This window comes from Macadamia integrifolia, chromosome 3 (assembly GCF_013358625.1).
Source record: "Macadamia integrifolia cultivar HAES 741 chromosome 3, SCU_Mint_v3, whole genome shotgun sequence".
Taxonomy (NCBI): domain Eukaryota; kingdom Viridiplantae; phylum Streptophyta; class Magnoliopsida; order Proteales; family Proteaceae; genus Macadamia; species Macadamia integrifolia.
The window spans coordinates 15,577,401-15,588,019 of record NC_056559.1 but is presented as its reverse complement, the minus strand read 5'-3'; the positions used below and the strand labels follow the sequence as shown (position 1 = coordinate 15,588,019).

At 39.4% G+C, this 10,619-nt stretch overlaps 2 protein-coding genes across 8 annotated transcripts; one reads left to right on the top strand and one right to left on the bottom strand.

Moving 5' to 3' along the window:
* The first annotated feature begins 1,169 nt into the window (after positions 1 to 1,169).
* Positions 1,170 to 5,127, top strand: LOC122073357. 7 transcript variants are annotated; one of them, XM_042637934.1, is made up of 8 exons: positions 1,170 to 1,568; positions 1,795 to 1,844; positions 2,265 to 2,326; positions 3,737 to 3,829; positions 3,920 to 4,027; positions 4,226 to 4,562; positions 4,649 to 4,704; positions 4,860 to 5,127. In XM_042637934.1, exons 3-7 carry the CDS (start codon positions 2,309 to 2,311, stop codon positions 4,657 to 4,659), a joined length of 567 nt encoding a protein of 188 aa, XP_042493868.1. In that variant the 5' UTR covers positions 1,170 to 1,568; positions 1,795 to 1,844; positions 2,265 to 2,308; the 3' UTR covers positions 4,660 to 4,704; positions 4,860 to 5,127. The 7 variants fall into 7 exon arrangements, with proteins under 7 accessions (XP_042493868.1, XP_042493869.1, XP_042493867.1 ...); XM_042637935.1 differs by having other exon boundaries at positions 2,241 to 2,326; positions 4,649 to 4,699; XM_042637933.1 differs by having other exon boundaries at positions 2,241 to 2,326.
* Positions 5,128 to 5,364: 237 nt separating this feature from the next.
* Positions 5,365 to 9,322, bottom strand: LOC122073266 (protodermal factor 1). Its single transcript, XM_042637823.1, has 3 exons — positions 9,024 to 9,322; positions 8,499 to 8,931; positions 5,365 to 5,834 (listed from the first exon to the last, which is right to left on the bottom strand). Exons 1-3 carry the CDS (start codon positions 9,193 to 9,195, stop codon positions 5,483 to 5,485), a joined length of 957 nt encoding a protein of 318 aa, XP_042493757.1. The 5' UTR covers positions 9,196 to 9,322; the 3' UTR covers positions 5,365 to 5,482.
* Between the last annotated feature and the right edge of the window lie 1,297 nt (positions 9,323 to 10,619).

Sequence of the window (10,619 nt, the reverse complement as noted above, 5' to 3'; positions counted from 1 at the left end):
AAGAGAGCAAATCAGAAGAGGAACTACACCCCGCCCAGGCTAAATTGAAGAGATCCAGCACACCATTCCAAATTCCAATTGAAAAGGCGCAATCAAAGAAAATATGGAAAAAGGTCTCAGAAGACGCACCACGTAGCTCGCACCTAGAGGGGAAAGGAATACCTTTTGCTTAGATCAGATCATCAGTGGGCAACTTCCCAAAACTCCAATGCCATCCTAAGAGAGAGAGTCTTGGGGGGGGGAGAGATGTGTTCCAAACCAACCCCGCCTAGGAAACAGCTGCAGATTTAGATCTAATTCCATTCAAGGCAGAATTAACAGAGGTTGGATGGGTGTGGTTGCAGGTTGATGAGTAGTGTTGTTGGTGGTTGCAGTGACTTGTGTTGCACCGATGATGCTTAAGCTAATGGAGGGATGATGCACAGGCCAATATGTGGTTGGTGTTGCTAGCAACTGGTGTTGGGATGGAGGATCGCAACGGAAAGGCAGCGGCTACAAAATAACCACCATTGCTTCAATTCAGACCATTGTTGCATGTCTATAATAACCATCATTCCCTTTGCTGGGCCTGGGCCCCGCCAAACCCTAACTCAAGGCAAAAAATATTTAACCCTAACCCACCCTCAGGGCAAGGCTGGGGCGGGCCGAGTTGACCATGATTAGCCTTGACATGGGTTTAGGTTTGGTTCAGCAACTTCAACTCTAACCCACCCTCAGGGTTTGAAATTTTAACCCAAGCTCTATGGATATGGCTTAGGACCGCCAGGGGGTTCATGCCATCACGACATTATGCATCAGGAGTACAGTAGATATTTTTTCAAGACGATGGGATTACACCTAATTACATTTAAAATTAGGGACAAAACATGAAAATTTTATATATGATTCTTGCTATGATTAGATCCCTATTTAATATCTGGTCTATAGGGGCATTACTAAGCAAAAGTCGTCAAAGACCATAACCAAAGGTAATACAAATACTTGAGAGCGGATCAGGTTCACGTATGAGAATATTAGAGAACGACTCTGATCCATAGATTTAGAGTCAATTTTCTCTTTATTCATTTGATAGATTCTAAATCCATGGACCATGTTCTCGTACGTGAACCTGATCCATTCACTAAATATTTTCCCAGCAAAAATCCAATCTCATGCCCAATTTTTTTCACATTCCTTTTCTTTGGCGCGATTTTTCTTTTCAATCGCCCCTCACTCAATTTCGCTCTGTTTCTCTTAATCCCTCTCAATCTCTTCCATGTCATGTTAATGTCCTCTAATTTAGGGATTCCAGCCAACGATTAATTCTAAGAGATCGTGGCTCCTTCCATCTCTCCTCTGTTCTCTCTATCTCTCGTTTTTTTTTTCTTGGTACAACTCTCTCTCCAAGACGACTCTACTCTCTTCACACCTCTCTCTCTCTCCCTCGCTCGACTGAGAGACAAAACCAGATCTCTCTCCATTGCTCGACTAAGAGATAGACCAGATCGACAACCATTGATTCCCAGCAGCTCTCTCGATCTCTCTCTCTCTCTCTCTCTTTCTCTCTCTTGACTAAGAGACAGAACCAGGTAATTCATAACTGCTTCTTTTATACTTTGCAAGTGTCTGTTTATGCTACCCCTCTCTCTGTTTTTTCATCTTCCACTTCATCCCCTTGTTCGTGAACATCTATTGATTTGGGTTTTCTTCCAAAAACCCTAGAACCTTAAAGATCAAGCCCAAAATTGTATTTCTTTCATTCATTTTTTTTTTTTTTTTGAATATTGTCCATGACTATTGTTTGCTATCTTGCAGAGTACTTTCCAGAGATCCTACGTCTCATCCCAGTAGTACACGATGATTAGGTATGATTCTTTAATTCTAATATTGAGCATTATTTTTTGGTTGATGAATCTACCTCTTTATTTTCTTGAGGAACAAAACAACTTCTTTTCCAACAATGTTACACAACCTGATTGTACTGGTTTGCACCACCCAAAATCTGTAGTATCAAAATGACTGACACAGCAGCTGTAAAGGAAAACCCAACCTATGTGTGACCGAATGTAGTCATCGTTCACTGAGTTGATTTCATCTTGCACCAATTGAACTGCAAAAGACAATGGATATTCATACAACTCCCCAGCAGTGCATTTTTCTCTTCTTGATATAGGGCTTCTATATTGGATACATCAATCAGAATTCATCACTGCTGAACTCAATTTTGGGTGGTTGTCTATTCTTAATATGGATCTATCTAGGAATGGAGATATAGATCTATCTAGGAATGGAGGGACAGTGAAGGGTACTCGTTTTGCATCCTCAGCCCATGAGTTCACAACCAAAGGTACTTTGCCCTTGCATAACCTGAAAAATATAGGACTGTAAGGAAGCTTAAAATTAGATGTTGACTCTCAAAAGTACATTGAGAGTGTAGAAGTTACGTAATGGTTTCTCACATTAATTCATGTGAGTTCGTTGTATTTATATTACTCAAATACACGGTTACATGAGATAAGAAGGTACAAGATAAGAATAGGGACGTGTTTTATAGGGGAAGAGATAGATTAGTTGTGGGTTTGTTGCTACACTTGGTCAGCGTTTATCTCTTGCGTGACAATGTCTATCTCCTTGGATGACTCAGATAGATGATGTGGTCTATTAGAGAGTATCCTATCTAAAATTAGATGTTGTTGCTTGATCTTGAGAGACGAATTTGGTGCTTCTTGTGCCGCTTGGTCTTTTTTCTTATTCCTTTTGAGTCTTTGGTTTTAGTTCATTTCACTATACTGATTCAGTCAAATCTGAGTTGATTTCAGGTTAATTTCAGTCTCAGTTATGTTGTTTTGATCTCATTATGGAATTGGTTTGACTTTTCAAATCATAGACCTATCTCAATTCTCAATTAGGTTTCGACGGACTAGAAGGGTGTTAAATTCTAGTTTCTTCAACTATCAATGTAATGGCTTTCTAACAGTTTTTTCCCACTTGGATGATATTTGATCTTTCACTACTCTTTCATGGAGGGCTTCTTCATAGTCTCTCCTCTATTTTATGTCTGCGTGTAGATGGGGTGAATATCTTAATGTCAGACTCTGATCTTCCATGGCTTGAGCTTTTGTGTGTCTATTTCTAGGTGATCAGTCTTTAATTTTATGCTTCTGCCTTACTATATCAATAAAATAAAAATTTTCTCATCAATGTCCAGTACCCTACTTCAGTACTTCTATCTGAAGATTATTCTAATGAACTTTATTAGAACATTCAACTGATCCTTTGCAAACTTATGTTTATCAACCCACCTTCAGAATTTGGTTTCCTTACCCTGACAAATATTTATTCCCCTTAAGATCAGTGATACTAAACAAAAACCTTTATCCATGAAAAAAAAATGATAAACAAGACCTTAGGGCAGTGCAAATTTGCACAACAGTAAATTGATAGAAGTGATTAGCCTTGTCATATCTTTTTTATTCATAAATCATCATTGCAGCCTACCTACAAAAATGGGGATAAATTTGCATACATTATGACATTCCCTAGACCCCGCAGTGGCGGAAACCTTGTGCGTTGGGTACGCCCTTTACTTTGAGTCCATATTCGATTATGTTATTCTCTTAAAAGTGAATAATGCAAAGCTGAAAATAGTGTTGTCGGATGTGTGGGTCTAAGAAGCCATGATAATAAAATGGTTGTTGCTGAGTTTTACTTAATTCTATGAGATATATAATTTAATGATGAGTTTGATGTATGATAGACTAAATCTAACAAAAACAAAGAGAGCAGAAAAGCACAAACGATGTCCCATACAACTGGCCGGACGACCTTTGCAAAGGTTAAACACAATCTAGTAAGTTTCTTAAGCACAACTCATGAACTTTTAGTAGTATCATTATGCGTTTGAAATTATTTGATCTCACTCTCATATCTATTTGTTCAGAGGAAGAAGAATCCTGATGGTGTGGAACCTTCTAGAATTCAAATGCATAAGGTTACCTACACAAGGAAAGATGATAGGATAGTAGATGAAGCATCAAGAGAAATCATAGTAAGTGTCTGTGGCAAAATTTATATATATATATATATATATGTTATTTGATCTAACTCTCATATTTTAACTATCTTTTTTATTTTTATTTTTTTTAATGTCAAAGCGATGCATGTTTCTTTGATTACTATACAATGTTTGCTTGGTTTGACATCATCAATGAAGTTAAATTGTTAACAATAACATAATGGTTTATAGGATGCATTGGATAAGAAATTAGAAGAACTGCCCCTAGAATTGAGAAATCAAAAATCTGCCCAAGACAACATATATGTGGCCGTTCGAGGCCCTGAGTTACATGGTCGAGTGCGTGGTGCAGGCCTAGGCGTGAAGCCAAGTAGGGTTGGCCTTACACCAAAAAATATTGAGGAAAAGAAGAAACATGACAGTGTGCAAGCTAGATTTGTAGAGTTGGAGGGACAGGTTAGCAGTTTGACGGGAAAATTAGAAGAAATGGATGATTTGAAAGCCCAAGTAGCACTTCTAACCCAAGCGCTTTTAGGTCGACATAGCTCAAAGAGTTCAGTTCATTTATGTAAGTCAGAGAAATATTTCATTTTGTTGGTTTATTTATTTAATTAAGTAGTACTACTGACGTTGCTCTTTTCTGTATTTGATCAGCTGACAATTGAGGATATTGCAGAGGCTGACCCATATTTAGGCAATCTATTTGGCAGGTAAACATTATTTACTTTGGTTTCCTAGTTAATATGGGTAAAAATGATTAGCTTACAACATATGGAAATGGACCACCGGATTATTGACCGATATAGAGTTTCACCAACATAGATCTTTAATAACAACTTGACTAATATTTTTTCATTTTTTTCAGGTACTTGCATGGATTTTGTCCTCCACTTATATCCTCTGATGATGATGCAAAGTACGACTTGGGGATTGAATAACTACCGTGATGTGTGAACATTTATTTTGAAAAACTTATTATGTTACTGTTAGCATGTGAGCTATAGATTTTTTTTTTTTTTTAAATTGATTATCGTCTATGGATATTGGATTTTTTTATCTTCAAGATGACAATCTAGTTTGTTTCATGCTTTTTTCCAACTTAACTTTTGTAGGAAATGGATAACCTTTTATCAGATTCTTGTGTATGTTGTGTGAAAATCTATTAATTTTTTTTTGGATGAATAAATCAATTAGTTTTTATTCATATATAGAATGAGAACAAGAAATGTAAACATTTGCTTCAGAGATAAATAAACAATAATATATAATAAAAAAATAAAAAAATAGCGGCGTTTACTAATAAACGACACTATATGTCTTTTGCTTTAAAATAAAAAATGTTATCAAAGATACCATAAATGAATACTTGCTGGCCGATCAACTTAATAATATTATAATTAATAAAGATGATAATCCTTATAACACTAACAATAATTATAAAGAAGGATCATTGTAGATTGTGTTTTGGGAAGGCCAATAATATTATTATCAATTACAAGGGGTGAACTTGCAGCCAACCTTGCCAAATCCAGAGTTAGCCCTCTTAAAGCGAAGTGCAGTTAAGAGGACCTGACTAGAGGACCCCAGTAATGCCATATTCATGTGTTCAATCACACCAAGTGTAGGGTAAGGAAATTGCATACTGTTATAAGAGTTGAGTAGTGCAGTTGTTCCTTCTCTTAGGAGGGTCCTATAAAGGTCTCCCCTTCCTAGAAGTCCTTCTTGTAGGGTCATATCAGTTCCATAGCTCTTGGCTGCAATTAGCCCAAAAGCAACAGCTACCTTTGTTTCAGGGCTCACCACCTTCCAGTAACATCTGTACTCTTGCATCAACCAATTCCTGCCAAAAATTCAACTTCATCAAACACAAGTAATTCTTCTCTTATAGTTGTTATTAGAGTCATCGATGGCCCAGGACAACCCGAATGAACCATCTCTGGGTGGATAGGCCAGTAGGCCAGCCAATCTACAAGCCCGGCCGCTTTGCATGGGATCATCTAGGGCTGCAAGTCTGTCCCAGTAAGCCCGAGCCTTCTCTACAAACCCTTGACTAAGCTTTTCCGGTCACAGATAGGTTTAGGTTGAAATTTCTAGATCCAAGATCTGGTCAAGCAGGGCTGAGCCGAGGAATAGGTTTCCTCGACTCAGCCCTGCAAAAACCCAGCTCAACCTGGTCCAGCAGCACCCACTAGTATTATTAACTCATACAAGAGTTTGTGGGTGGGTGGGTGGGTTGGTGGGTGTGTTTGGAATCCTTTCATTGGAAAGTCAAACCTAGCCGCAACACGTTTTATTCTTAAGTAAAATATATGAGAATAGTCATTCCTGACCTGTCTGAGTAAGTTTCGCCTTTTCCACAGCCCTTTTTTATTCTTCTCCATTAAAAAAATAAATAAAATATTAAATTGTGACAGAACTCAACTCACAGATCTCTCTCTCTCTCTCTCTCTCTCTCTCTCTCTCTTAAGAACGAGCTTGACCTAACAAAATATATGGATTAAAAAGTAAAGTCCAAGCCCAAAACACAATTTACAGAGACTGCTAAAACTGAAGCCCCACATCTAAACTCTCCAATCTAGGCCCATTATCAGCCCTCTATTTTAAGAATGGTTTTGCTAGAGTAAACCCACCATGCGCACATTTTTGTGAACCTCTCACAGAAGTTCAACAAGAAGAATGAATGAAAGTTAGGCAAATGAATTCAGACTAGGCTGGGCTTGGGTTGAGGCCATATATGAACACTTGTTGCTGCTTTGCAATTGAGATCTAGCCAGAGCGAATATAATTCAGAGTGGACATATTTAGGGAGAAGTTTAGGTATGCCATAGGTTTTCTTGGAGCTAGCGGCTCAACCAATGAGAGAGCTGGGATGAGTGGGGCATATGGGACTTTTCTAAGAGGAGAAAGAGAGAGAGACACACACAAATCTGGATATATCGGCATCATACCCAACATTTTTGACATAAATATTTTACCAAAATATTGGATAACATATAAAACAGGGGAGGGTTCTCCGAGCAAGCGACATAGAGGAGTGCATCAATGAGCTACGACAAAATGGTATCTCATAGGGGCAAATAAGGTCATTTCATGTTAGGAAGATAGAGATATTGAGGTATTAACGTACATCAATGGCTCAGTAAACCTTTTATCTTTAAAATTAAGGGAGAAGATACTGTGAGCAGGCGGCATATGATTGTGCATCAATGAGGTTTGACAAAATGACATAGTACATTGACAGAAAAGGACAGCAAAGTCATTACATATGAAGAGGGGGGAGAGACAAATGCAAAGGTCGCACCCTGCCTCATGGTTCAGAGATCCTTTCCCCAAAAATTAATTATGAAAATGACACAAAGTAGTACGTAATTCTTTTCATGTGATACTCATTTAAAATTATTAAATATTTGGGAGCGGGATCTATATGATGTCAGGCTTATATTGGGCTATTGGCATCTTAATCAGTGGTATGCAGGCAAAGAAATGATAGCGCTTAATAGTGTGACCAATGTATCAACATATTGGTCGTAGCAACCCCTCAAAGGGTCGTGGCAACTAGGGGTGTCAATTTGTGACCCAAACTGACTAAATCGATCGGGATCGACCGTTTATAGATCGACCTGGCCCGGATCGTTTATTAAACGTTTCAGGCTTGAGCCCAGCCCGTTTATAAACTGTCGGTCTTGGTTTTGCTACTTGGACCGTCGGGCGCCCGATCGAGACTGACCGTTTAACACCCGACCGAGACCGGCCTATTGTGCACCGACCTAGCCCGACCCTTTAATGATTATAGAATATCTATTTTACCCCCCAAATTAAAAAGTAAAAATATGTTCACATTTTAAATAATGGTTATATTTGGTATCATTTATTGATTAATTGTCATGTTTTTGGGCTTGCATGAGTGGGCCGGAATATAAGAGCACATTTTAAAGAGGGCCCGTTTAAAAACCGGGTAAATGCCCGTTTAACATTAAACATGTCCGTAGCCCAGTTAAGACCCGACTAAAGCCCGATTAAGATGGCCCGATTATAGTCCGACCGAATATAAAACATACCATGTCCTCAATAACTAAGCCCGATTAGTTAAATGGGCGGACACGGTGTAACCTTTGAAAGTCTTCAAGCCCGATTAAGCTCGATCGAAACCGAACCAACTCGACCACTTGACACCCCTAGTGGCAACCCTTTAAATGATATGGGGATTGCTACTTAATAGTGTGACCAATGTATCAACCCGGGGACCAACCGGAATAGAGAGATACGAATCCAAAATCTAAACCATCCATCTGCATCCCTACAGTCCAGTTGGTTGGAAATGGAGGCTTTCTTGGCATGCACAACGCACACTATGTGGTGAATGGTTTCTAGAGAGGACTCGTACCACATGGGTTCCCATCGTTTAGCCAGGCAAATTCATTATAAAGTAAAAGTGCAAAAATTAAAAACAAAAGAAGCCATTCATTCCACGCAAGTAGGACTGTAGGAGAGTAAGGGAACTTACTGTGTCGGACAAGCAGAAGCCTCCAGGAAGGGAGCTGGCGGTAGAGGAGGCAACCTGACAGTTGGAGGTGGAGGGCCGGGTACCGGCAGTGTTGGGTTCGGTGTTGGAGTTGGAGTCGGGATCGGGTTTGTGGTCGGGTTGGAAGTCCTATTGGGGCAGAAGGGCATAGGCTGGGCAGGCTGAGAGATCAAGGCATCCACAGTGTAGAAAGCCATATCAAATATCTCGAACATGAGCTTCAAATTCTTGGGAGGCCCTGCCGATGCACCGCAGCCTGCGGCGGAGTTGGTTCCCGACACCTGGGCGTAGCAACCCCTCAAATCCGGGCTTCCATTGAACCTCATCGCGTAACTCCCCATCATATTGGTCGTCTCTTCCTTCCACATCGTCACTTGCCCATCATTTCCCCCACACGCCACCACCACCTTCGCCCCTGCAAACTCAAAAAATGTTAGAACTTAGAAATAAATGGTGAATCGTGAATCGTGAATGGGTTCTCTCTCTCTCTCTCTCTCTCTCTCTTACCGTCGAGTGGGTAATCAAAGAAGCTTCTCTGCCCATCTTTACATTGGTCGCAGAAGACAGTACCAGTGACCATAGCATCGCCTTGTATTTCTCTTACGGCAGCGGAGAGAAGCAGAATAACTGTAATGAAGAAGAACTTGAGGAGTGAATCCATGATTATGGGATGGGACATACCTGCCTTGAATTGGTTTGGGTATGGGAGCTTCGCTGTGGTTGGTTCTTCAGAGTTAATAAAAGAGAAATGGAAAGAATTAAATAGGGTGCCGGACCTTTGTTTCAACTTTCAACTGTCACCATTTATCATATCATGTGAGAATGTGAAGTGGAGAATAGAGTAAAATGTAGTCTCTCTTTCGAATTTGCTGACGGCAACCGTAAGCATTTCTACTTTGACGGGTAGGTTTCACCATTTTAAAACACATCATTTCATGTAAGAGAGGTCACATCATATATATATATATATATATATATATATATATTCAGGGTGTTAATTTTAAGCCAGCATCGGTAGATTCGATCAAACCTGACACATTTATAGTTTGATCTAAATTGATCTGATTAATAAATATGGTTTTTTTTTTTTTTTTGTTAATCAAGGTGTCCGGGCCAGTTTACGCACACCTCAACTAATCGTCGGAAAGAATAGCACAGCAACCCACCGCCATGATCTCCACTTAAATCGCAGATTTAAGTGTTAGGCTTGAGTCTGACACGTTTATTAAATAGATGTTCATGGTGCAGGTAGTTAGTCGATCGAGCACCCAATCGAACTGACACATTTATATGCCTGGTTTGAACCGACTCATTGTAGTTTGACCCCCTTTAATAATTCATAAAATTCTTATATTGTCACTATTAATAAGAAACTAATTAAACTTTGTTACCCTTTGCTTTATAATAAGATTTGATTTAATTAAGCTTTGTTTTGTAAGTTGTAACGTCATAATATTTTGGGCCCTCAATCCATTTGAGAAAATAATTTTAGGGTAGACACACGTAAAGCCTATTTAAACTTAAATAAGTCCATAGCCCGGTTAAGGAAGTTCGACTAAAACCCGACATCAATCAACCTGATTATAAACTATACCATGCTCCATGGTATAAAGCTTCCAAATGGTCAAGCCCGACTAGACACGAATGAAACCAACCCGATCCAACCGATTGACACCCCTAATATATATGGACTGCTTTTTCCTAGTTACTGTTCATATTTTGCCGGAGCCCTCCATTGTGGGTTAACATACAGTGAATACATTTTGGTTTTAGACCTTTATTTAGGGGTTTCTGGCGGTGGAGCATTAATAACGAAGGAATTAAGGTAGACAAGAGAGGGAGGGAAGCATTGATGATTTGATAAAACAAGGAGGGAGGCATTGATGAGCTGCAGAATGGGGGGACAGTGACACTTTCACACAAATACGAAGACCTGGGGAGAGCCATTGTAAATGTTGTTGAACCTGGTAGCTGGCCTGGGCATCCTCTTTTAGTGGCATACTAATGTGATACTATGGTCGGTGATATACATAAATCAGCTCACCAATGAGTTGTCGTGATGAAGACCAACTTGGTATTAGGGTAAAGCCAAATTCTGTGAGA